This window comes from Haliotis cracherodii, unplaced genomic scaffold, assembly GCF_022045235.1.
Source record: "Haliotis cracherodii isolate W230 unplaced genomic scaffold, xgHalCrac1.p SCAF_24, whole genome shotgun sequence".
Taxonomy (NCBI): Eukaryota; Metazoa; Mollusca; class Gastropoda; order Lepetellida; family Haliotidae; genus Haliotis; species Haliotis cracherodii.
Window position 1 is genome coordinate 2,671,788 of NW_027266280.1, and position 27,465 is coordinate 2,699,252.

Below are 27,465 nucleotides of genomic sequence, written 5' to 3' on the forward strand. Positions count from 1 at the left end.
AGACAGCATGTTTACCTTGCCAAGTACAATGACTTTAGTCATGTATGAATACATTGCTCACCGGCTTGACATTTCTATGACATCTTCAGATATCGAAGCACAGAGCGACGAAGATGAAACAACGGAGGAAGAAGAGGAGAGTGAAGAAGAAGAAGAATCAAAACAGCCACAGGAAGATACGGGTCTGGAGTTCCTACTCAAACCTCAGGGAGAGGCCGAGAAGCCTCCTGTCAAGGTAAGGACACGACGAGGGCTTATGAAAGGTGGTGGCACGTGGTCCTGTGCACAGCGAGTGTCCTGAGTACACGCTGATCCAAAGACCGGGATAATAATGTTGCACCGAGTGTATGGAGGTTGTGCAATATGAGTATCCGCATTATTATTATTAGATAGAACCTACTAAGCAGTGGGTCCTTGTCATGGCCATAATGTTACAGATTAAAGAAGTCAAAAGGTTTTAGTACTATGAGATGAAACCTCAAGTACCCCCCTTCATTTTGAACCCTGCCCTGTAATGTCGCCTTTAGGTCACAAGGCTAATATTGTAACATGCAAAGTTTCAGTTGTGTTCTTGAAAGCGAGATGTGATCTTATTTTACTGATGAAATGGACTTTTATTGAGTGATGATTTGTTGTAACCTACAGTATGTTTCGTTCAGTTTCTCTTCATAACTTAAAAATATTAGAAAATTGTCTCTTGGATAAATGATTACCTATTCCCTATGCTCACAAACCACTGTGACATTCTCTTGTCATATGTGGACTTCAAAACTGGGATAGAGAAAACAGTCTGTTTAAAACTCTTATGCTGTGATAATCCCTGCATATGATTCCTGTCACAGACAACATTAATGTAACATTGCAACCTACCCGGGCTGCAAAATGAAACATAAAAATCTCGGACTTTGAGTTTTCAGACTTTCCATTTTTGTTAAAGCCTTAAGGGCTGAGTGGGGTAGGTCGCCACTTTCTAAAAGGAATTGTCCTATTAAAACGGGGGACATTGGGTAGCCTTGTGGTTAAAGCATTGACTCATCATACAGAAGACCTGGGTTCGATTCCGACATGAGTATTCTGGTGTCCCTTCCCATGATATTTCTGGAATATGGTTAAAAGCATCGTAAAAACAATACCAATTCTCTCACTCATATTTCAACGTTGTGATGCTTGCAGCAAACAGATGGGGAAACTGGCCCGGGGAAGGAAATAACAGACATAGCTGCCGAAGCCCAGAGTCTGCAACCTAAAGGCTACACTCTCGAGACAACAGAGGTAAGTATCCGGCCTAGGATAAAGTACTTAGCTTACATTGTCCTTAAGATATTTTGATGTGAAATTTTATCGAGACCTTAAAAGGATTCACTTGTCTGACAATCTTGCAAGACAAGTTGCTACTGATCTCGAAGAGTAAAGCCATCAGATACCTATGCCCTGATCACACGATATGAGTGGTTGGACACCTTGTCTGAAACAGGGAATAGATTTGCAGATAAGACTATAATCTCTCACTCGCCATCCTCAGTTTTCCAGTGTATTGTATCTCCATTTTTTTATGAGTGAGTGAGTTAAAATTTAACGTCGCATCGACATTATCTCAGCCATATTGCAACCCATTCTATTCAGATAAATTCACTTGCTTTGGTTGAGAAGTGGCCTCTCCACCTCAGTCACTCCAGTCTCATAATAGAGCCCAGAATTTCTCTCACTCAGAAGAGTAATTTTATTGAACAGTATCGTGCCATATGAAATGGACTCCTAACAAAGTAATGATTTGATAAAGGGGATTTATCTATATGGAATTGAGATATGATATGACTGTCGAAGATGCTTAAACAGGAAATCCACCACCTCCTTTCCAGGTTCGGACGCCTGTCCCCTTCCTCCTGAAACACACGTTGAGAGAGTATCAACACGTGGGCCTGGACTGGCTGGCTACCATGCATGAGAAGAAGCTTAATGGCATTCTTGCTGATGAAATGGGACTTGGCAAAACCATTCAGACCATAGCGGTGCTGGCCCATCTTGCCTGTGAAAAAGGTAGATATTCCTTGAACTGTTTAGGGGCAAGACTGCACAGTATTGTTACACTCTGATACAAACTATCAACAAGCACGTATTGTGACATGATCCAGATATGTCGAAGTTTTTTTTTCTTTGGTCTTTGTATTAAGACGTGATACATATCAGATTGTGAACAAGGTATCAAGATACATATTAGATCGCACAGTTGGTGTATCGTCCCAGCCCTCATCTTACCATGTGTTTAGAAGGGATAGTGATGTCTGTGTGTCCTTCCTTTTAGGTGTCTGGGGCCCTCACCTTATTGTCGTCCCAACAAGTGTGATGCTGAACTGGGAAATGGAGTTTAAAAAATGGTGTCCTGCTTTCAAAATACTCACATATTATGGGAGTCAGAAGGAGAGGAAGCAGAAGAGAACGGTAAGAGGAACTATGAATTCTTTAGCGTGTTGCTTGGAGGCATTTCAGTTATTGTAGAAGTAGTGATTGTTTATTGCTGTATATGAGACAAAGGGCACCCAGTGGGCATTGCAGGTCAGGCTTGATCGCCAGCAGTCTGTGCTGGTTGTGAGAGCAACTTCATGGAGTCGGGTTGATGGCGGCACATTGTACGTGATGCTGTAGATTGTCAGGACAGGCTTGAACCCCAGCAGTCGGTGCTGGTTGTGAGAGCAACTTCATGGAGTCGGGTTGATGGCGGCACATTGTACGTGATGCTGTAGATTGTCAGGACAGGCTTGAACCCCAGCAGTCGGTGCTGGTTGTGAGAGCAACTTCATGGAGTCGGGTTGATGGCGGCACATTGTACGTGATGCTGTAGATTGTCAGGACCAGGCTTGATTATTTGCAGGCCACCATCATATACCGTATTCGACGTAATAAGCGCCCACGCCGATGTTTGCTAAAATATTGGCAAGTGAACAATCCAAATTAGCACCCCTTCCGATTGAACAATGTACACAAGACCTATTTATTCGTGTATAATACACACTCGTGTGTAATATGCACCCTCAATTATGGGCAATTAAATTCTGGAAACGTATATCTGTCGTATATAAACATTTAATTCAGGCTGTCAGCTTAAACCATGCCATTTTCGATCTTTCAACTCTGTTTTTTCCCCCACTATAATAATATTCTAATAAGAGCCCCCTGTTTCTAATTTTGAGAGCGCCCTGGGCGCTTATTACGCGGAATACGGTAGGTGGAATATCGCCGAGTGTGGCCTCAAACAAACAGATCTTTGCTTTTGGCTAATAGGGAAGAATCTGAAGAGGAAATGATTTATTTGGTGGGGATTTTATAATGTATGGTGATGTGAAAGTGAACTTCTGTTGGTTGAAGGAGCATCTAGGTATTTAAGGCCTACCCAATTCTTTCCCTTCACTGTTGTTAATCTGCAAGGTAGTCCTAGACTTCTGTTTAGTAATATAGTTATTTCTATGAATATATTAAACCTTAGACTGATCCACTTCTCATTCTGTAGGTAGACAATGTGTTTACTTTCAATTAAAAGGTGGTAAACCGATGCATTTGTACAGCGTCCTTGGTTGCTTTTTTGTGCCCGGGACAATAACTAATGCTACATGATATGGAAGTGGGATGACTTCTCTGTACAGTTAAAACAGTTACGGAACAAACTCGCTTGCCTGATTGATGTCTGTGACTATCTGTTGTGAAATTGCGATAAAATTTTGTCAAATAGTTGTCTTTGTTACATCGCCTAATGACAATGATATATGTTAATACATGTTACATTAGTTTCGTTCACCCAACTCCAGTGAGCTTATGTCCTTCGTGTGTTTTTCATCAGTCCATCCATTGTTAACTTTTGCATTTCCAACATCTGCTCTGAAACTGCAAGGCACATGGAATTGAGACTTTATAAGAATGATACCAGCTATGATGTCTTTGAAAAGTGCTTCAGAATTCCAATTTGATTTTAAGCATTCACACTATGGCGTCCATATTGAAAATTTCTTCTTCTTTTTTGCCTATTTGGTAAAAATAAATTTCTTAACTAATCAGGTGAACTTCAAAGCCTTGCATCTCTGTTTTTGACCAGATCAAGTCTGATTACCACTGATTACCATGTTGACGTTGTTTTAGGGATGGACCAAAACCAATGCCTTTCACGTGTGTATCACGTCCTACAAGCTGGTGGTGCAGGATCACTCTGCCTTCAGGAGGAAGAAGTGGAAGTACTTCATCCTGGATGAGGTAAGACGTGACAATCATCTGAAGCACTTCGATTTTCTAGGTTTGGGGTCTTGTTTGATTAGGGGGCAGTCGGCCAAGTGGTTAAAGCGTTCGCTCGTCACGCTGAAGACCCGGGTTCTATTCCCGATATGGGTACAATGTGTGAAGCCCATTTCTGGTGTCCCCCGGCGTGATATTGGTGGAATATTGCAAAAAGCAGCGTAAAACCATACTCACTCACTCACTCTTGTGTGATTGAAAAAAAGTTTCTGAAGTCTTCATTGACTGTGTTCTGTATGAATTCGGACCATGCAAGACTAATAATTGCTAGCATATTGATAATTGGTATGTCATGAAAACATAAGAATTCAACATCAGAAATTAAGGGGAGTCCTTGTGGTTTGCGTTCCTTCAGTATTGTCTGTACCTGTTAACATCACAGTTGTGACACTTAAGTACCCCTGGACTTTCACTCATAATTTCTAACCAACAAAATTGCTTTTGTGAAAATTAGTTCATTTAATGAGATCCTCATAGCAATATGGCCAATACCAAAGACAGTTGCAAGGATTGTACCTGATCTGTAGCCCTGGCCAGAAATAAATGTGAACAAGTCAAGAGAACATATTGTTGTGTTTTCAAATGTCAAATGTTTTAACATTCATTAAGCCAATAGTTTGGGTATCCCTGAAGGGACGTTGGGGCAAGCCAAGACAAGGCTTGTCAGAAACTCATTTAGTAACCGATTCAAGGTATGTATATCATACATGACTGAGTATTATGTACAAAATCTCCATGTCTTACCTAAGAGGCGACTAGCAGGATCTGTTGGTCAGGCTCACTGACTTGGTTGTCATCATATCCCAATTGCGTGGATCGATGCGCATGATGTCAATCACTTGATTGTCTGGTCCTGACTCGCTTGTTTACAGACTGCCGTCATATAGCTGGAATATTGCTGAGTGCGTTGTTAAACAACAAAGAAACAAACCATGTCTTACCTGAATGGTATGCATTGACCTATACAGGTTGCCGGGTAGATTTTCTTCTGGTGCCATTATCCAGATGAGATATTGTTGACTTAGGAATACAGATGTATTTCTGGGGTAAGCCGGATGAAGCTGAACCTTTCATTCGACCAGATATAACACTAAATGTTATTTTCAGGCTCAAAACATCAAGAACTTCAAGTCTCAGCGATGGCAGATGCTGTTGAACTTTTCCAGCCAGCGACGTCTGCTGCTGACGGGTACCCCTCTACAGAACAGCTTGATGGAGCTGTGGTCTCTTATGCACTTCCTCATGCCACACGTGTTCCAGTCTCACAAGGAGTTCAAGGAATGGTTCTCTAACCCGCTCACAGGGATGGTGGAGGGCAGCCAGGAGTACAATGAGAGTCTAGTCAAGAGATTACATAAGGTAAGCATGGCAGAGTTACAAAGGAAGTTCACTGTTAGAATAGGTCCCCTGCATCCTGTGGTGATCGTGAGAGGCAACCTAATAGATCGTGTGATCAGGCTCAGTGACTTGGTCATCGCACCCTGATGCTCGTGGGTTGATGCTCACTATATCAATAACGCGATTGTATGGTCAATTTCTTACAGGCTGCAGTCATATAGCTGGAATGAAACACAAAAACAAATACAAAATGAATCCCTAAGCTCACAAACCACTGTGGCATACTATTGTCATATGCGGACTTCAAAACTGGGATAGAGAAAACAGTCTGTTTAAAACTCGTATGCTGTCATAATCCCTGCATATGATTCCTGTCACAGACAATATTTACCATTATCATGAATGAAAATCTTGTGTTGAGCTACATTGACATTACTACTTTAGATGCTCAGTATTGATGTATTGGTGGTCAGGTGGCCCAATGGTTAAACTCATACATGAAACACTGTAGAGCCCATTCTTGATGTCCCCAACTGTGGTGTTAGCTTAATGACAAAACCTCGTTTGAAATCAACACTCATGTGTGATAAACCTGTGGAATGAATAACTCAGTTGTGCCGTGACATCAATATTGAAACCTAACAAGAATGTTTACAGTGTGACTTAGTTTGCTCTAAATATTACTCACCTGTTGCTGTGATGCAGAAAGTTTAATGCCCCATACAATTGCTTTCAATCTCGTGACTTCTAGTGATCATGAGTAAACAGAAGTAAACATGAGATCAAATGAATACTAACACTAAGACCTACAGAAACCATACAGAAAGACTAATGGTGACTCGTTGGCTCAGCTGATGACACAAACTCTTCAAATTGATGTAAGCATTTTTTGCTGCATAATCAATTTTCCCTAAGCTCACAAACCACAGTGGCATCCTATTGTCATATGTGGACTTCATAACTGGGATAGAGGAAACAGTCTGTTTAAAACTTGTATGCAGTAATAATCCCTGCATGCGATGCCTGTCATAGACAACATTAACAATTACATTTAATAGCTTCCTGTGCATCTACCAAGTCCTTACGCAGACAGTATGTCATTGTTAGGAAGAGACTTGAGGATAGAACAATTTCTGTCATATAATGGATAGTATTATCAATGCGATAAGCCGATAAAGTTGATATCCGATAAATATGCCAGTGATATCACCTGGCTATGCTAGATGAAACTACCTTTTAGGTAAGCTCTCTACATCGATGTGATGCTGTCTTGCTCAAACACTCTTGCACTACCCTCCCAAGCTTAGTTCTAGTTTGGTGACCTGAAAAATCTATTCAGGGTCAACAAATAGAAACTATTTGAAACTATTTGCACATTCACAACAATTTCCAACTTGCATTTTTTATGTTGGATTAAGTGTGGACACAAGTGGGACAGACACCTGAATAATTTTGACACTTTTGTTCTTGTAAAGTGGTTGTATGTGCCTTTGTTTTGATTTCGAGACATTAAAAGGATTCACTTGTCTGACAATCTTGCAAGACAAGTTGCTACTGATCTCGAAGAGTAAGGCCATCAGATACCTATGCCCTGATCACACGATATGAGTGGTTGGACACCTTGTCTGAAACACTGAATGATAAAATGAACTTGGGCAATGGATCAATATGTTTTACTATTCTTTATGCTAAGTAAATAATAGCTTTCGGATTCCCATACAAATGTTCAATGAGTATGCCTTGAGATCTAGACTTCAGTCTCAATGATCACAAAAGTGAAAGTAGGAATGTTTTATGGAGAAGAATATGGCACAGAAAGACCTGAATTTACACTGTTACAGCTAAGTGATAAGAGACAATTAACATAAGAGCTGAGAGATTAAGATGGGTTGATAAACTTGTGTGAAGAATGGCTTTGTTATGATCTGAAGCATTAGATTTTAGTCCATTAGTCCTTATAATGATAACTTATAGCAAACCCCTTAAAAATGGCCAATTTCCACAGGTTCTTATGATACCTTTACTATTAAGCAGCTTGGCAAGGACTACAGGACTAGTGCCAATTTCTACCGCTGCCCTGACATCAATATTGAAACCTGACAAGAATGTTTACAGTGTGACTTACTGGGTAGTTTGCTCTAAATATTACTCACCTGTTGCTGTGATGCAGAAAGTTTAATGCCCCATACATTTGCTTTCAATCTCGTGACTTCTAGTGATAATGAGTAAACAGAAGTAAACATGAGATCAAATGAATACTAACACTAAGACCTACAGAAACTATACAGAGAGACTAATGGTGACTCGTTGGCTCAGCTGATGACACAAACTCTTCAAATTGATGTAAGCATTTTTTGCTGCATAATCAATTTTCCCTAAGCTCACAAACCACAGTGGCATCCTATTGTCATATGTGGACTTCATAACTGGGATAGAGGAAACAGTCTGTTTAAAACTTGTATGCAGTAATAATCCCTGCATGCGATGCCTGTCATAGACAACATTAACAATTACATTTAATAGCTTCCTGTGCATCTACCAAGTCCTTATGCAGACAGTATGTCATTGTTAGGAAGAGACTTGAGGATAGAACAATTTCTGTCATATAATGGATAGTATTATCAATGCGATTAGCCGATAAAGTTGATATCCGATAAATATGCCAGTGATATCACCTGGCTATGCTAGATGAAACTACCTTTTAGGTAAGCTCTCTACATCGATGTGATGCCGTCTTGCTCAAACACTCTTGCACTACCCTCCCAAGCTTAGTTCTAGTTTGGTGACCTGAAAAATCTATTCAGCGTCAACAAATAGTGAATCTTTCCTAGGTATTTGAAACTATTTGCACATTCACAACAATTTCCAACTTGCGTTTTTTATGTTGGATTAAGTGTGGATGCAAGTGGGACAAACACCTGAATAATTTTGACACTTTTGTTCTTGTGAAGTGGTTGTATGTGCCTTTGTTTTGATTTCGAGACAATAAAAGGATTCACTTGTCTGACAATCCTTCAAGACAAGTTGCTACTGATCTCGAAGAGTAAGGCCATCAGATACCTATGCCCTGATCACACGATATGAGTGGTTGGACACCTTGTCTGAAACACTGAATGATAAAATGAACTTGGGCAATGGATCAATATGTTTTACTATTCTTTATGCTAAGTAAATAATAGCTTTCGGATTCCCATACACATGTTCAATGAGTATGCCTTGAGATCTAGACTTCAGTATGAATGATCACAAAAGTGAAAGTAGGAATGTTTTATGGAAAAGAATATGGCACAGAAAGACCTGAATTACACTGTTACAGCTAAGTGATAAGAGACAATTAACATAAGAGCTGAGAGATTAAGATGGGTTGATAAACTTGTGTGAAAAATGGCTTTGTTTTGCTCTGAAACAGTAGATTTAGTCCATTAGTCCTTATAATGATAACATATAGCAAATCCCTTAAAAATGGCCAATTTCCACAGGTTCTTATGATACCTTTACTATTAAGCAGCTTGGCAAGGACTACAGGACTAGTGCCAATTTCTACCGCTGCCCTGACATCAATATTGAAACCTGACAAGAATGTTTACAGTGTGACTTACTGGGTAGTTTGCTCTAAATATTACTGAACAGTTCTGTGAAGCAGAAAGTATAATGCCTAGTGATAGGTCTCAATACAATTATTTCCCGTAGTTAAGCTTACATTCTGTCTCTGATTTTAGCCATAGATTTGTGTAAAATTTCTTCCCATTTTATTTTGATAGCTAATAATAGTCGATATATTAACACTAAGATCTACAGAAACCATACAGAAAGACTAATGGTGACTCGTTGGCTCAGAAGCTGATGACACAAACTCTTCAAATTGATGTAAGCATTTTCTTGCTGCATAATCAATTTTCCCTAAGCTCACAAACCACAGTGGCATCCTATTGTCATATGTGGACTTCTAAACTGGGATAGAGAAACCAGTCTGTTTAAAACTTGTATGCAGTAATAATCCCTGCATGCGATGCCTGTCATAGACAACATTAACAATTACATTTAATAGCTTCTTGTGCATCTACCAAGTCCTTACGAGACAGTATGTCATTGTTGGGAAGAGACTTGAGGATAGAACAATTTCTGCCATATACTGAATAGTATTATCAATGCGATTAGCCGATAAAGTTGATATCCGATTGACGGAACTACTTTTTGGGTTAGCTCGATGCATCGATGTGATGCCGTCTTGCTCAAACAATATTGCACAACATACCCAAAGCTTAGTTCAAGTTAGGTGACCTGAAAATCTTTTCAATGTGAACAAATATTGCATCTTTCCTACATATTTGAAACTTTGTGCACATTCAAAACAATGTCCAACTTGCATTTTTATAACTGATTAAGCATGGACACAAAGTGGGACAGACACCTGAATAAATCTTTTAGATTTAAAAAAATAATAATTTTATAAGGGCATTTGTATGTGCCTTTTGTTGTGATTTCGAGACCTTAAAAGGATTCACTTGTCTGACAATCTTGCAAGACAAGTTGCTACTGATCTCGAAGAGTAAGGCCATCAGATACCTATGCCCTGATCACACGATATGAGTGGTTGGACACCTTGTCTGAAACACTGAAATTGTTTAGGTATTGTAACGAGTGTGGGCGTGTAAGATATAGAATGACAGTGGTTATTGACATGACAGATTTAAATATCAGTTCTAATTATGACAACCTAATCTTGAGCCTTGCAACTGTAGACAAGTTTCTATCGAAAGCACAGTTCTCCTTTCATAAATGGATTGAAATTTAATATGATTTATCCTTTTGAGGCTATGAAAATGTGTCATGCATTTGTGCATTGGTCACAATTTCCCACTTGTTCAGACCCCACCTGGATACCTGGAAACCTCAACTACAGGTCTATATTTGTGTGAAATGAAAAAAACACTATATAAGATACCTATTGAATCTGGTTTCCGGATCCAAACATTGAACTGTAACAAATCATTGCCTTCTGTTGTTTTTGGTTAACCTTTTGTTGTGATGTTTTTGCATGCGAACTTGTTTGTGATTACGAGACATTAAAAGGATTCACTTGTCTGACAATCTTGTAAGACAAGTTGCTACTGATCTCGAAGAGTAAAACCATCAGATACCTATGCCCTGATCACACGATATGGGTGGTTGGACACCTTGTCTGAAACAGGGAATATTATTTATATATTTGGGAAAACATTAACTCCTCCCCATAAAGTAATAGAAGTTCTAGTTTACTAAGAAAGTATAATCCTAAATATAACATGTTACATTTGAACACTTTCTTAAAGGCATTGTGTATTCATAACATAGCATCGTCCATGGAAGCCGTGCCAATAGACACTTTGAGGTGTGCACAAAGTAAGTGATCTAGACTTCCAGTTGTCAGACTTGCATAATTTTTTTTGAAGTCTTGGTGGCTGAGCGGATAAGGTTGCTGACTTAGTGTCCCTCACTCTGAGAATGTGGGTTCAAATCCCCGAAGGGACTTTACCCAAAAGAAGTACTAGAATTTGTACTTTGCTGAGAAAGTAATCCCAAAAATAATGTCAACAAATCTTGTTTTCAACCTGGCATTATTCTTTCCTAGGTAGTTGTGCATTCACGACAATGTCCAACTTGTACCTTTTTTATGTGTAACTAAGCATGGACACACACATGAATCAACTTTATAAAGAGTCCTCGTCTCTATATTGTTGTTTTTATGCAGTCTTTTTGTGTGCCTTTGTTGTGATTTCGAGACATTAAAAGGATTCACTTGTCTGACAATTTTGCAAGACAAGTCGCTACTGATCTCGAAGAGTAAGGCCATCAGATACCTATGCCCTGATCACACGATATGAGTGGTTGGACACCTTGTCTGAAACACTGAATGATAAATGGATCAATATGTTTTACTACATTAATAGAAGCTTGCACATACAAATGTTCCGTCTGCATGATCTGCAACCACCTGGAAAGATCCGGGGTAGAAGGGCCTTCAGCAACCCCTGCTTGTTGAAGAGGCGACAGCTGTGCTTGTCGTAAGAGGTGACTAACAGGATTGGGTGCTCATGGTGTAAATTACTGCATTGTCTTGTCCAGACTCAATTCCTTACAGACCGCCATGCTGAAATATTTCTGAGTACGGTGTTCAATAACAACAAAAAACATCAACTGAAAGTCAACAATTCTCCCCGCCATTAATAAAGTATATACTTGGCCAAGTCCTAATATTTTCCCTACACAAGCATTAATAATTGGGATATTACTTCCCCTCACTTTGTCATCCGATTCTAGTCTTAGCATATAGACAATCATTATGTGATCTAGCCAGTCCAAAATAAGTAATACTAGACTCGTGCTCCAGACAAATAGCAGATGTTGCCCAATGCAGCAGTCTGATAAAACATGAAAAATTAAAGCTCATATTATGATAAATGTATCACTGACGAAAGTTCCATCACCTGAAACTTATTCCATTTCCCTTTTGAGATAAGCCAGTGGCATACCTGCCTCATTGAGTAGGCTATTTACACCGTCGAGGACACCAATACAGTATGTGTGTTCCTCTGGTGACCTTGTGGTCCTTGGACTACACATGGTATACTGCTTGCTGTACGTCTCAGCCCCAGGATTTGTCCGCTTGGAGGATTTACAAGAGTAAACACTGTTTATACGTTTATACTTCATAAACAATATTGTAGTGGGACTGAGCCAGTTAGGTTATGGCTTTGTTGAGACTACTTGTGTAGCGGGGCGTGAAGTCATCCCACAGATGACATAGCTCACCTTGGCAGCTTTCTGATGGGGTTAAACCTTTTTGTCATGTGAACAAGGCGTCCGACCTCAGATCAGGTCAGTGGTTTGAATCCCATCACGGGACTCAGAAAGTTTATGGCCACTACAATTTCCCTTTTATCAGTACAAGTCAAGAGTTTTGATTTATAGCGTGGAATATTATGTTACAATACATCAAAAGTTAAGAAAATAAAGTAAAAATACCATTTATGGACAAAATAACCCCCAAAATCTACATTAGGGTGCGTCATGCTGTCAATCACTGGATTGTCTGGTCCAGACTCTATTATTTACAGACCGCCGTCATATAGTCGGAATATTGCTGAGTGCGGCGTTAAACAACAAAATCAACCAAACATTTGGGTGCGTGAACCATACATTTTCTGATTCAAATATTATTCCATAGACATTAACCTTAGAAGTATTGAACAATCTCCAAGTGCTGTTGCCTTGGCAAAGTGTTGAACTATGTTCTTTATGTGCTTGCTTGTGTTTCAGGTGTTGCGACCCTTCCTGCTGAGGAGGTTGAAAGACGACGTTGAAAAGCAGATGCCAAAGAAATATGAACACGTCGTCATGTGTCGGCTGTCAAAGAGACAGAGGTTCCTCTATGATGAGTTTATGTCACAGACAAAGTGAGTTCATTTGTTTGTTCTTGTCATTGCACGATATTAAGTACAAACTTAGTTTCTTGGTGCAAGTCCCTTCACCAAGTGGCCGTTGCCGTGGTGTAGTGGATAGGACATCTGCCTGGAGAGTGGAAGGACGGTGGTTAGATACCAAAACACAGTAAAAGGTGGTACTTGTTACCCAACCTCTTGCATGGCTTTTTAGAGAGAAAACAAGGTCTGGTCGGCTCAGTCGGTATATTGTGTGTGGGTTGGGTACCAGTGTTCAGCTGCAGCACGGTATGTCAGTGGGCTAGCACTATATTGTCAGGATCCGTGAAGATTCGGGGTAGAAGAGGTCTTCAGCAACCCATACTTGCCATAAAAGGCGACTTACGGGATCGGGTGGTCAGGCTCGCTGACTTGGTTGATACATGTCATCGATCCCAATTGCGCGGATCGATGTTCATGATATTAATCACTGGATTGTCTGGTCCAGACTCAGTTATTTACAGACCGCCGTCATATAGCTGGAATATTGCTGAGTGCGGAGTTAACCAACCAACCAACCAACCAACCAACTATATAGTCAGGACTAGTAAACACATACACACGTCTCTGTATATAAGTGCAATAATCTTGAGATCGCCCTTCAACCAGTACAACCACAAAACTATCATACCCCATGTGTTACCTGTATCAGATGTAGAATGCTTATAAAGGCATGGCTCTTCCTGTTTGTTTGAACTGTAGTGTACATGTAAACCAGAGTTAACATGATCTGACAAGTACGTGGTTGTATAGGGTTTTTGATGTGTCAGTGGGAGCTACATCACGATTGTTTTCTGTCTAAGGAATGGCAATGGGGGCAGCATCACTTTTTGTAAGGATTGCAAACACTTTTCTAAAGTATCATACTGTGAAAGAGAAATGTTTTGTTTAGGTTGTCAAATATGGCCAATACCAAAGACAGTTGCAACAATTGTACCTGATCTGTAGCCCTGGCCAAAAATAGACTTAAGCATGTCAAGAGAACATACTTTTGTGTTTTCATATGTCAAATGTTTAAACATTCAACAAGCCAACGAGAGGCTTCTTGGTGTGTCCCTGTACATGGGGCTGGAGGAATTCCTATTACAAGACTCATGCAAAATACATCTGTAAGATATGAATAATTGATGATCTTGACATACCGACTTCAGATAAGGCCTAGCAATACGAATCCCAGTTTCTGCGCCGCCCAATACACAGCTGTAGATAGCATTCAGCCTCATTGCATAATGGGGGGCACGGGTGGCCCAGTCGTCTAAGGCGCCGCGATTCGCTGTGCAGAGTTGCGTCCCTTGGGCACGCCAGAAACCTATGATTGTGGGTTCGAATCCCGGTTCGCCCCGATTATGTTTCTAGGTTTGTCAGCACCATACCCGTGCTCGTGGGTTTCACCGAAGTGGTAAACATCTGAGACCTGCATCACTTCAGGCTTTCCTCCCACATTAAGCTGACACGCCGTGATATAACTGGAATAATGTTAAAAGCGGCGTTAAACCCAACTCACTCACTCACTCATTGACTAATGATATTAATGCAAGATACATGTATGTTTTCCAGAACGAAGGAGACACTTTCCCAAGGCCACTTCATGAGTGTGATAAATGTTCTGATGCAGCTGAGGAAAGTGTGCAACCATCCAAACCTCTTTGATCCAAGACCAATTGTTTCACCATTCCAAATGAGAGGAATAACGTACACAACATCTTCACTAGTTGCACGGGCCTTGGAATATGATCCATTCAAGGTTCGTCTTATATAGGTCTTTGAAAGGCATTTCAAAGTGATACACATAAGGAAGAGAAATTTCTTCATTTTGAGGAACACAATGTTTCGGAGTATTTGCTTACCTTCACCAATTAATGAAGGAGTAAGCATATAATCCAAAACGTAAATTCTCTTCCTTGTGCGTCTTGTATAGTTCCATATTACCATCCATCACTTGCAATCATATTTAAATAGTTCTAGTTGAAATCGCCAGCTATGCAGTGGTCGAAATTAAGCATGAAGGTCAAGAGGTGCTTGTCATAACCCATGCGGATTCCAGGTCTAGGTTCCCTGCAAGCTGTGCTTGTCGAAAGAGGCGGTGACTTGGTCATCGTACCCAGATGCCTCTGGATCGATGCTCTTAATATCAATCACTGGAGTGAACAGCCATTTCCTGAATATTGCAGAGTGCAGCATTGAATAACACACAAAAAGAAACGAAGTCAAACAAATAGAAAGGATATATACAAATGAATTCCCTAAGCTCACAAACCACTGTAGCATACTATTGTCATATGTGGACTTCATAACTGGGATAGAGGAAACAGTCTGTTTAAAACTTGTATGCAGTAATAATCCCTGCATGCGATGCCTGTCATAGACAACATTAACAATTTCATTTAATAGCTTCTTGTGCATCTGCCAAATCCTTTACGCAGACAGTATGTCATTGTTAGGAAGAAAGGATAGAACAATTTTTATCACATAATGGATAGTATTATCAATGCGATTAGCGGATAAGGTTTATATAGGATCCGATAGATATGCCAATGAGATCACCTAGCTATGCTTGACGGAACTACTTTTTGGGTTAGCTCGATGCATCGATGTGATGCCGTCTTGCTCAAACAATATTGCGCAACATACCCAAAGCTTAGTTCAAGTTTGGTGATATGAAAATCTTTTCTATGTGAACAAATATTGCATCTTTCCTGCATATTTGATACCTTGTGCACATACAGAACAATGTTCAACTTGCAGTACTATACCTGATTAAGCATGGACACAAAGTGGGACAGACACCTGAATAAATCTATATATTAACACTAAGACCTATAGAAACTGTTCTGAAGTTGCATAATCAATTTTCCCTAAGCTCACAAACCACTGTGGCATACTATTGTCATATGCGGACTTCAAAACTGGGATAGAGAAAACAGTCTGTTTAAAACTCGTATGCTGTAATAATCCCTGCATATGATTCCTGTCACAGACAATATTTACCCTTATCATGAATGAAAATCTTGTAGTGTTGAGCTACATTGACATTACTACTTGAGATGCTCAGTATTGATGTATTGGTGGTCAGGTGGCCTTATAGTTAAAATCATCCATGAAACTGTGTGTAGATCCTATTCTTAACGCTTGTGATTTTGACGAACTTAAAATGGGGATTAGTTGTTCACAATGAATAGTAGTTAGAAGAGTGATCTTGGGAAGACTCGCAATATCAATCACTGGATTGTCCAGTCCAGACTTGATTATTTACAGGCCACAGTCGTGTAGCTGAAATATTGCTGAGTGATGTGTTAATGAAGCATACACTGACTGCGCCCATCTACAATTGGTGTGCGTTCCTTGTCCAGTTACTTCACACAACCATGATGGAGCTTGAATGTTTCTGACTGGAGTATGCCACCATTCTACATATTAAATTCAGGAAGAATTGTTCTTACATTACATCAGTTTCATTGCCTTCTATACCCCATTCAGCATGGAACATGAATGTTGAGGCTGTTCTGAGAAATACGATCCCCGGCCACTTCATACCAAAAGACGTTAAAAGATGGTACTTGTTACCCTGTCTGGCACTCGGCATTAACGGTTAAAGCAAGGACTGTTTGGCTCGGAGTCAGTATACTGTGTCTGAGTTGGGTATTCATGTTTACTCACTGACTTGGTTGAGTCAAGTGATCCCAATAGCGTGGATCAATGCTCATGGATTGTCTGGTCCAGACTAGATTATTTATAGACCGCTGTCATATAGCTGGAATATTGCTGAGTGTGGTGTTAAACAACAAACAAACAAACAAACAAATATTCATGTTGAACTGCGGCATGGTATCTCAGTGGGCTAGCACTATAAATCGGTATCAGTCCGGACTAGCAAGCACACGCACATGCACGTATTCACGCCACTATGTAAGTGCAATAAACTTGAAGGCGTCGTTGAACCGCATTTCACCTCGCCACCTCTGAGATATACTTTCTTCATCAGGATGTGGATCTACGTTCGCTGTACCCGAGTCTGGCGGAGATGGAGCTCGACCTTCCTGCTTTCATTGCCCACAGAGTGAAGAAACTGCAGACACCACGGCGACTTATAGTGGAGGTGGACGACCAACCCGATCCACCACCCAGACTCAAACCTGGGAAACTGAAGCCTCTCACCTTCAGAAGTGTCTCACCAGCAACACCTCAGGTAACAGGCCGCAAACTTTAATTTTTTGCCAAGTACCCACATGGCTACAAAAACATTTTTTCCCAGGTAGTCCCTGAAAATAAGAATTGGAATTCTAACCCTGGGTTCAACTGAATGTGTTTATACCAGACAGATTAAATATTTTTATCAACCCTTTCAACTTGTCTTTCACTTGTTTTGTTTATACTGTATTGTGTTAACTTCCTTATTACAGTCTGGCCGTTCATCTCCCTTAGTGCCAATCAATCAGGCCAGATCGGCATCCCCAGTGCAGTTGGTGCGGACAGTAGTGCGCAGTTCTACTCCAAGTCAGATCCTGCACCCTACTCCAGTGCAAACGTCTCAAGGTTTGTCTTTTGAATCAGAATAATGTCAAAAAATGTGTATTTCACATTGCTTGTAGTAATTCTGTTCATACTTGATCCAAGTTATCCCTGACATGTTGAGATGAAATTAGTACTATTGCTGCTACTTCCAGGTGCTGTTCCGATTAGACTTGGCATTGTGAGCCAATCACAGTCACCGGCCACAACCACAGCGGCTGCCCCTGTAATGGTGCAGTCACTTGTGACCTCCCAGCCCCAGACCCATCCTCAGCCTCAACCTCCTCAGCCCACAAGCCAGCAAGTCACTGTAGTCTCATCAGCAAGTGTAACTGTACCCACTGCCATGCCCATGCAAGCAACAATACAGGCCAAAGTGGTGCCTCAGCAATTATTGCAAGGTATTCTTTAACAGACGTGTGAAAGTTTTGTTTGTTTCTTGTTTATCGTCACCCTCAGCAATATTCCAGCTATATGACGGCTGTCTTAATAATCAAGTCTGGACCAGATAATCCAGTGATTGACATCATGAGCACTGATCCACGCTATTGGAATACGATGACATGCTTCAACGAAGTCGCCGAGAGCCTGACCACATGATCTCATTAGTTGCCTCTTACAACAATGCATAGTCGCCTGTTACTGCAACTAATCATTCCTTTTATCTTGGAAGTCCTGTGGGTGGTTTTGTTGAGCCTCCAATGGTCACCTGGCTGATTGTGCTTCTTTGTAGCTTATTGTTCTTATTATCAACCACTGGTTCTCCACACCTCAACAGGCCATTAACTGGCTAATGCGTTTGGGCTCAAATTTTGCTGACTGGCCAAAAAAAGTCAGTAACTCTTTTAGAAGCTCATCTTATGAATCTTTTGTAACAAAGACTAAGTTTTAAGATGTTTGTTGTCCAGTTTCCGTGCTTGAGTTGTGTTTCAATGTTTGCAGGTGTGTTCCACTCCAGCTCCTCATCTGTGATACCTTCCCAGCCTATTACTGTACAGATTCAGCAAACAGAACAGGGTACCAGGCTCATGATACCCACCGGCCAGCTGTCGCAGCTGCCAGGTATGTGAACCCATGCACATCACGACACACAGAAGCGTTTGGACACGCCCAATCAGTCTGACAAGTCTGAATTCCTTCAGTAGAAGTTTCTTTTTGATAATTTTCTGAGTAGCAATATTTATAATAATGCAGGATAAGTATACAAATGAAAAAAATTCTAGAACATTGCAAGCTCATTAATAAGATTGTTTACAATTTGAAAAAATAGCTTCATTATTAATCACTTTTAGTGGAAAATTGAGGGATATATTCCACACATGCGTGGCTGTAGTCCTGCATTACACTAAGACCCTTTTGGGTGTGGGGGTAGAATTGATCTCAAGCAACCAATGCTGGTCGTAAGAGGCGAGGGGCGGTCGGTTAACCTTGTGGTTAAAGCGTTCGATCGTCACACCTAAGACCCGGGTTCGTTTCCCGAAATGGATATATTGTATGAGGTTCATTTCTGGTGTCCCCTGCCATGATATTGATGGAATATTGCTAAAAGAGGCGTAAAACCATACTCACTCATAAGAGGCGAGATACCTGCATCACTTCGGGCTTTCCTCCCACATTAAGCTGACACGCCGTGATATAACTGTAATACTGTTAAAAGCGGCGTTAAACCCAACTCACTCACTCATAAGAGGCGACTTAATGGATTGGTTGCTTCAGACTTGGTGATTTGGTTGATTCTGTGTCATCGAACCCTAACGGAATAGGTTTTTGCTCACAAAATCGATTACTAGGTTGTCTGGTCCAGACTCAATCATTTATATACTGCCGTCATGTAGCAGGAATATTGCCGGCTGCGGCATTAAAAACAAATAAAGAAAGTTACACTTTGCACTGATAAAAACTAACATGTTTAGTCTTCTAGTCCTTATAATAACATACAGCAAAACCCTTAAGAATGGCAAATTTCTACTAGTCCTTATGATAATTTAACTATTGCAAGTTTAGCAAGGACGACAAGTGCCAATATTTATCACTTCACCTTCCCATGTTAATGTTTCAGCCGGCCTCATACAAATAGTTCAGACATCATCTGGCCAGCAGTTAATAGCCACGTCCAGCCCTGCTGCCCCCATACAACCTGTGATACCTGTACAAAATGTTGTGTCTACTGCTTCATCTTCATTATCCTCTTCTGGTACGTATGTCCCACGACAAGCCTCGTACACTGCAGTGATATGTCCCAGAACAAGTCTCATACACTGCAGTGATATGTCCAAGAACAAGCCTTATACACTGCAATGATATGTCCCAGAACAAGCCTCATACACTGCAGTGATATGTCCCAGAACAAGCCTCGTACACTGCATTGATATGTCCCAGAACAAGCCTCGTACACTGCAATGATATGTCCCAGAACAAGCCTCGTACACTGCAGTGATATGTCCCAGAACAAGCCTCGTACACTGCAGTGATATGTCCCAGAACAAGCCTCGTACACTGCAGTGATATGTCCCAGAACAAGCCTTGTACACTGCAGTGATATGTCCCAGAACAAGCCTCATACACTGCAGTGATATGTCCCAGAACAAGCCTCGTACACTGCAGTGATATGTCCCAGAACAAGTCTCGTACACTGCAGTGATATGTCCCAGAACAAGCCTCATACACTGCATAGATATGTCCCAGAACAAGTCTCGTACACTGCAGTGATATGTCCCAGAACAAGTCTCATACACTGCAGTGATATGTCCCAGAACAAGTCTCATACACTGCAGTGATATGTCCCACAACAAGCCTCGTACACTGCAGTGATATGTCCCAGAACAAGCCTTGTACACTGCAGTGATATGTCCCAGAACAAGCCTCGTACACTGCATAGATATGTCCCAGAACAAGCCTCGTACACTGCATAGATATGTCCCAGAACAAGCCTTGTACACTGCAGTGATATGTCCCAGAACAAGCCTTGTACACTGCAGTGATATGTCCCAGAACAAGCCTCATACACTGCAGTGATATGTCCCAGAACAAGCCTTGTACACTGCAGTGATATGTCCCAGAACAAGCCTCATACACTGCAGTGATGTGTCCCACAACAAGCCTCGTACACTGCATTGATATGTCCCAGATCAAGCCTCGTATACTGCAGTGATATTTCTCAAGCAAAGGAATAATTTGTTGATTTGTTGCAAAAATGTGATTTATTGGATAAATATAAGTTTTTATAGATTTCAAAGGTCAATCAATTACAAATAATATAGGTATGAATAGACGTTTCAGTCGTTATCATCTCAAGAATTTTATGTCGTCAGTTTTCATCTCGTGTTGCAGCTCGGGATTTGCGGGCAGAATAGCTCTTCTGTTTAATCATGATTGTCCTTCGAGACTTTTAGATAGTGTGAACCCTGACACCCAAGATTATTGCTTGTGCTGTTGCAAGTAGCTTGCAGGGCCCAGACAATTGATTAAGGTCCACCCGGATATAGATGGAATATGCTGACTGATGTGGTACCACAACATTCACTTAGTTTACAACAGTAATGACTGACAAATCTGTTTCCATCTGCAACAACTTTCTTTTCAGTAAATGGCCGGTCCCCAGCATTAAATGTTGCTTCTTCCTTGACAGCCAGCTCCCCTATGTCAGCTAATACGACAGTTACGCCAACCGTTACTCAAGTGAAGAGTGTGCCTGCCGTACAGCTGCCATCTGGTAGCATCCTCTCTGCTCAGAAACCCATCATGCGGGTCACCCCAATGGGTGTCAGCTCGGAGGGTATGCCCTTCACAATAAGAGCTATCACCCCTGTCACAACCCTCGCTTCCAGCACCATTTCCAGCTCCACTGCAACTACAAAAGGTTTGTGAAGATATGTCCGGTATTAGGGCTGAAATGATCCTATGTAGACACCATCAAATATGTGCTGGGGTACTTTGTGGATATCTTGTGCATCTTGAACTTTGTTATGCTCTGACCTGTGTATGGATTAGTGTTTTGTTTCTGCATTGAAAGTTTTACAACAATCTTCCCTAAAAACTGCAATCTAATTCATGGGGCTGGTATTACCGTATTCGACGTAATAAGCGCCCACGGCGATATTTGCTAATATATTGGCCAGTGAACAATCCCAATTAGCACCCCTTCCGATCAATCAATGTACACAAGACTTATTTATTTGCGTATAATACGCACTCATGTGCTATATGCACCCTTAATTATGGGAAATTAAATTCTGGAAAAATATATATCTGTCGTAGGTAAACTATAAACCACGTAATTTATCTTTCAATTCTTTTTTTTTTTCACCAAAATAATATTCTAATTAGAGCCCCCTATTTCTAATTTTGAGAACGCCCTGGGCGCTTATTACGCCGAATACAGTATTACCCTTTTCGCTTGATTTATCACAAGTTTCTGTGGATTTCACTGCAGCCTTGATTTTTGCGGGTTGAGAAATTGTGTAGTTTATTATTATTACAGACAAGATCAGTGGCCAATACCAAAGACAGTTGCAACGATTGTACCTGATCTGTAGCCCTGGCCAGAAATAATTTTGAATGAGTCAAGAGAACATATTGTTGTGTTTTTGAATGTCAAACGTTTGAACATTGAGATAAGACTATTGGGTTTACTGAAATTATCTCGTGACTCAAGATCACAAAGTTAGTAAATATTGACATTTATCCCCATGCTCTCTTCCTCCAGTTGTACCCAGCACCAATGTACGACCTTCAGCCACTGTGGCTCAGGTCAGTGTCGTCTCAAGTAAACCTACCGATTCCATAGCCCCAGTTGTTATGGCAACTAGAAGTGTTCCAGCTGATGACCGAAGGGAGCGGAGGCTGAAAGCAGAAAAAGAGGAGGAAAAATCTGAATTGTTTTTGGTATGTAGAAGCTACAAGGATCAAAGTGATGTTTGCAAGCGAGAGTATAGTTTGCATTCAATCAATCTCATTCGTTTTAGGATCCTTGGGTGTCATGATCCTCTGAAATTCTTCCAAGGCACTATTACATCAGGGATAGCCATGGCCACTAATCCATTAATCAGTGACAGTTGAAAATTGAGACACTATGTGATTTCTCCCATAATACATAAACCACTACCCCGTGGTAACCCGCGATAGAACGTGTCCCCAGCATGTTGTAAGAGGTGACAGAATTGAGCTACCTGTGAAGATCAAGGTTAAAATTGATCTTCATCACCCTATGCTTGTCATAAGAGGCGACAAACAGGAACTTGTGGTCAGGCTCGTTGAATTGGTTGATGCATGTCATCATATGCCAATTACGTAGATCGATGCTTGTGATATCTGTCTTTGGATTGCCTGAGTATGACTTGATCGTTTATAGACTGCTGTCTACATACTGGAATATTGCTTAGTGCGGCATCAAACAAACATAAGCCACAAATCCGAAAGAAGCTGCGAACTAGTTGGGTTTCACCCACGGTATCTACCCCTGTACATATTTCAGAAACCAAAATATTTCAGTACATCCTGCAATAATCAAGCGTGACAATGTACATACAGATCCTATGATCTATCAATCAAGTTTTGTTATGTGTTTTGTTTATCGCCAAACTACATACTCAAACTACTGTTTTGTTTCTTACAGCGGAGTCTAAGAGTCAAGAAACATGAAAGACGGAAAAACAAGCTGGAATATATTTCAAGTATGAATAAAAAACATTGTGACATGAAGCCAGTGTATGGACAAGATTTGTGCGAGGCTGTGGATGTGACAAAAACGTTATCAAGGACCCATGTTGTTGACAATTTGTGGCATGGACTTGGCTATGTGCAGTGTTTATGTGCTCATCATTGTAAAAACCCAGATCATCCAGACTTTTACTGGCAACAGTCAGATATATTCAAGCAATTAATTCACACTCCAGAACAGTATTTGCAGGAATTGAGGGACATTCTTTCTCGGTGAGTCCAGTGGTGTGAATTACACAGACAGGTTGGGATGAAGGAGAAACAAGATATCATCAGCATTAGAAGAAACAATTCCTGATTTCATGAGACTGGTTAAGGATACAGCTGCTTGTTAATTAAACATCTAGTTACAGATTCCCTTTGTCGGAAATAAGTTTGGGGCTAGTTTTATTTAATGCATGGTATCTTCCCCTTTGATTGGTAAAGTTTAGACTTCGGTTCTGGAATATAAAGTGAAGAAAAATGAGGTAAGGTCTCACTTGATATGATACTCAAAATAAGTTAAGGATGACTCATTCTTTCATATCACTGCAGTGAATGTCATGTCATGACAGATTATCTATATTTCCTTGAAAGAGTTGGGTGGTCCTTTACTTCTTTTGAGCAGTATGTATGTGTGGACATCTTTATGTAGAACGTATATTTGATCCAGGGAGTGTAAAAGCTTAACCTCAGTGCCAGTGACATCTCCCGTTTTCAGGTACTTGTTCGTTACTCCATCGGTGGTTGCGCCCACGATAAAGATGCATGTATCTCATCCCTGTCCATCAGCCGAACAAGCCAAGAAGAGAATGTCTTTCATGCTGCATCGAGAAGTCTCCCCCCAGACAGCATGTCTACACAGTCTTTCAACTAAAATGATGGTCCAGTTCCCGGAGCTCCGGCTTATAGAGTATGATTGTGGTAAGTTTGTCATTTGGCCCAGTATTGCTGATGTAGGTTGAGGTTCAGCTTGTTCTTGTATGATTTTTGGCATGTTGTCGTTGTAAACCTGGCTTTTGTATCATGTTTAGTACGTTTTTATTATTAGCTGAGCTTACAAGACTGAACAGTTTTACTGGACTCTTGTTTCGGACGAGTATTGCTGATGTTCAGCTTGTCCTTGTATGATGGGACCGCGTCCGTGGTCTACTGGTAGAGCGTCCGCCCGAAGGGTGAAAGGTCCGGGGTTCAATCACACGCCGTGTCATACCAGAAGACATTAAAGATGGTACTTCTTGTTATCCTATCTGGCGTTCGGCATTAAGGGGCTAAAACAAGGACTGGTCCGCTCGGAGTCAGTATACTGTCTGAGTGGGGTATTTATGTAGAACTGCAACATGGTATCTCAGTGTGCTAGCACTATAAAATCGGTATCAGTCCGGACTAGTGTGCATGCGCACACACCTCACCTCACCTCACCTCACCTCACCTCACCTCACCTCACCTCACCTCACCTCTTGTGTGATGATGGTAAGTTGGTGTAGCTGGGTGTGTTTTGTTGTTAGTGTTTGATTAGAATGGACATCAAGTGTCATGGATGTGTTACAACAAATTCAGATGCAATATCATGAAGATTCCCCAAACTCTTTAGTTGGAGCTTTTCGACGTCTTCTAATGTCATTTAGCCACACTGCCGAGACATTAAAAGGATTCACTTGTCTGACATTCTTGCAAGACAAGTTGCTACTGATCTCGAAGAGTAAAGCAATCAGATACCTATGCCCTGATCACACGATATGAGTGGTTGGACACCTTGTCTGAAACACTGAACCATGTGTAATTTACTGATGAAATTGTAACCAGTGTGAGCGTATAAGTTTAGAATGACAGTGGTTATTGACATGACAGATTTAAATATCAGTTCTAATTATGACAACCTAATCTTGAGCCTTGCAACTGTAGACAAGTTTCTATCGGATGCACTGTTCCTCCTTCATAAATGGATTGAAATTTAATATGATTTATCGTTTTGAGGCTATGAAAATGTGTCATGCATTTGTGCATTGGTCACAATTTCCCACTTGTTCAGATCCCAGATACCTGGAAACCTCGACTACCGGTCTATATTTCTGTGAAATGAAATAAATACTACATAAGATGCTTATTGAATCTGGTAATCTTGTTTCCAGATCCAAACATTGAACTGTAACAAATCATTGCCTTCTGTTGTTTTTGTTTAACCTTTTGTTTTGATGTTTTTGTATGTGAACTTGTTTGTGATTACGAGACATTAACAGGATTCACTTGTCTGACAATCTTGCAAGACAAGTCGCTACTGATCTCGAAGAGTAAAACCATCAGATACCTATGCCCTGATCACACGATATGGGTGGTTGGACACCTTGTCTGAAACAATAAGTATTATATATATCTATCTAGTTAAGGAATATTCTGTTGAGGATTGAAAAGAACTTAGGTTTTCGTGCATAAATTTGTCACCTAGAAATTTGTGACATAATTTTCTTATTGTTTAGGTAAGCTTCAGACCCTGGACATACTTCTCCACCGGTTGAAATCAGGAAGTCACCGAGTCCTCATCTTTACCCAGATGACGAAGATGTTGGACGTCTTGGAGGCCTTCCTCAGCTACCATGGTCATCGATATCTCAGGCTTGATGGCACCACCAAAGTAGAGCAAAGACAGGTATGCCGCCATTGCAGCTTCAGCATAGCAAGGCCAAGTACTTGTACACATGAATTGTCTTATAAAGGCATTTAGAAGTGATATACATAAGGAAGAGTGAGTATGGTTTTACGCAGCTTTTAGCATGTTTAGCAATATTCCATCAATATCACGGCGGTGGACACAAAAAATGGGCTTCACACATTGTACCCATGTCGGGAATCGAATCTGGGTCTTCGGCGTGACAAGCGAACGCTTTAACCACTAGGCTACACGACCGCCCCTCATAAGGAAGAGAATTTATGGATGTCAACTTCTTTATTATGAGGAACACAACGTTTCAGAGTAAAAACTTACTTACATAGTAGCCTCATGGCTAAAGCGTTCTCTCGTCCCAGGTTTGATCCCTGCCATGGGTACAATGTGTGAAGCTCATTTCTGGTGTCCCAGCCAAGATATTGTTGGAATATTGCTAAAATTGGCGTAAAACCAAACTCACTCACTCATTCAATTGATGGCGTGAGTATATGCTCCGAAACATCAAAGATCTGTCTATTTGGACACTTATTAATATACCTTTATATGAAGTTTAAACTATGAGACAACATGAAGACTGTCAGTATCTATTTGGTCACTCCCATTAGCAAACAAGTCACTAAAGTACTCACGGAAATGAAAAAAAACTGTTTTTTCGACCTCAGATCTTAAATTATTGCAGTTAATATACAAAATGTGTAAATATTCAAACAACTAAATTAGTACTAATTGGGCCGTGGCACAAATACAGCGTATCAAATGATTTTATGCCTTTTTACACGTAAAAGTGTGCAAAAATGTGAATAAAACAGACTATTGTGAAACAGGGCATAACCAGGTGTAAGTAGATCAAGGTGACCTATGACACCTTGACGACAGGTGAGAACAGGTGCGTAATGCCTATAGTCTGTTTCTGCTATGTCAATTTGGACTTAGTTTTATTTTTGAATGTTAAAAGTGCCGACAAATTACCTCCTGTAAAGTACATTTTGTATTGTTCACTGAGATCAAACTAGCAAATCCAGACTAGTACTTTTCGAGTTGTTTTGTTATTTCGTATTTACAGCTACGTAACACTTTGTGTCGATTTTTAAATTGAGAAAAACATTATTATTTTTTCATTTCCGTGAGTACTTTAGCACCCATGTTTGTCCGTAGAACGAACATATGTGAAGAATATCCTCCTAACATCTTAGTTTCTGACTTGGTTGCCAGGCATTAATGGATCGGTTCAACATGGATCGTCGTATTTTCTGCTTCATCCTGTCAACAAGATCTGGCGGCATTGGCGTCAATCTGACAGGGGCAGATACTGTGATATTTTACGACAGTGACTGGAACCCAACCATGGATGCCCAGGCTCAAGACAGATGTCATCGAATCGGTCAGACCAGGGATGTGCATATATACAGGTGGGGCTCAGTCACTGTTTAGTGCAGGTGCATTTTGTCTTTGTCTACATCCTCGTAAGTTCAAACTGCCGATTTGTCCTGATTGTTTCCAACATGTCTAGATTTGTCA

The 27,465-nt window shown here is 40.7% G+C and overlaps 1 protein-coding gene across 5 annotated transcripts in view; it reads left to right on the forward strand.

Moving 5' to 3' along the window:
* Positions 1 to 27,465, forward strand: part of LOC139472279 (helicase domino-like) — an 81,161-nt gene that overhangs the window by 27,752 nt on the left and 25,944 nt on the right. For 4 of the 5 annotated variants that reach the window (XM_071254704.1, XM_071254700.1, XM_071254701.1 and 1 more), the window contains 19 exons: positions 90 to 235; positions 1,174 to 1,272; positions 1,860 to 2,037; positions 2,303 to 2,439; positions 4,129 to 4,239; positions 5,386 to 5,637; positions 12,916 to 13,052; positions 14,634 to 14,820; positions 17,059 to 17,262; positions 17,477 to 17,609; positions 17,741 to 17,986; positions 18,528 to 18,647; positions 19,645 to 19,779; positions 21,169 to 21,444; positions 22,291 to 22,469; positions 23,200 to 23,516; positions 24,004 to 24,206; positions 25,760 to 25,929; positions 27,160 to 27,356. In XM_071254704.1, coding sequence (XP_071110805.1) covers positions 90 to 235; positions 1,174 to 1,272; positions 1,860 to 2,037; positions 2,303 to 2,439; positions 4,129 to 4,239; positions 5,386 to 5,637; positions 12,916 to 13,052; positions 14,634 to 14,820; positions 17,059 to 17,262; positions 17,477 to 17,609; positions 17,741 to 17,986; positions 18,528 to 18,647; positions 19,645 to 19,779; positions 21,169 to 21,444; positions 22,291 to 22,469; positions 23,200 to 23,516; positions 24,004 to 24,206; positions 25,760 to 25,929; positions 27,160 to 27,356 — 3,427 coding nt within the window. The remainder of the gene's footprint in view (positions 1 to 89; positions 236 to 1,173; positions 1,273 to 1,859; positions 2,038 to 2,302; positions 2,440 to 4,128; positions 4,240 to 5,385; positions 5,638 to 12,915; positions 13,053 to 14,633; positions 14,821 to 17,058; positions 17,263 to 17,476; positions 17,610 to 17,740; positions 17,987 to 18,527; positions 18,648 to 19,644; positions 19,780 to 21,168; positions 21,445 to 22,290; positions 22,470 to 23,199; positions 23,517 to 24,003; positions 24,207 to 25,759; positions 25,930 to 27,159; positions 27,357 to 27,465) is intronic. The other variant, XM_071254699.1, reaches the window with a different exon arrangement.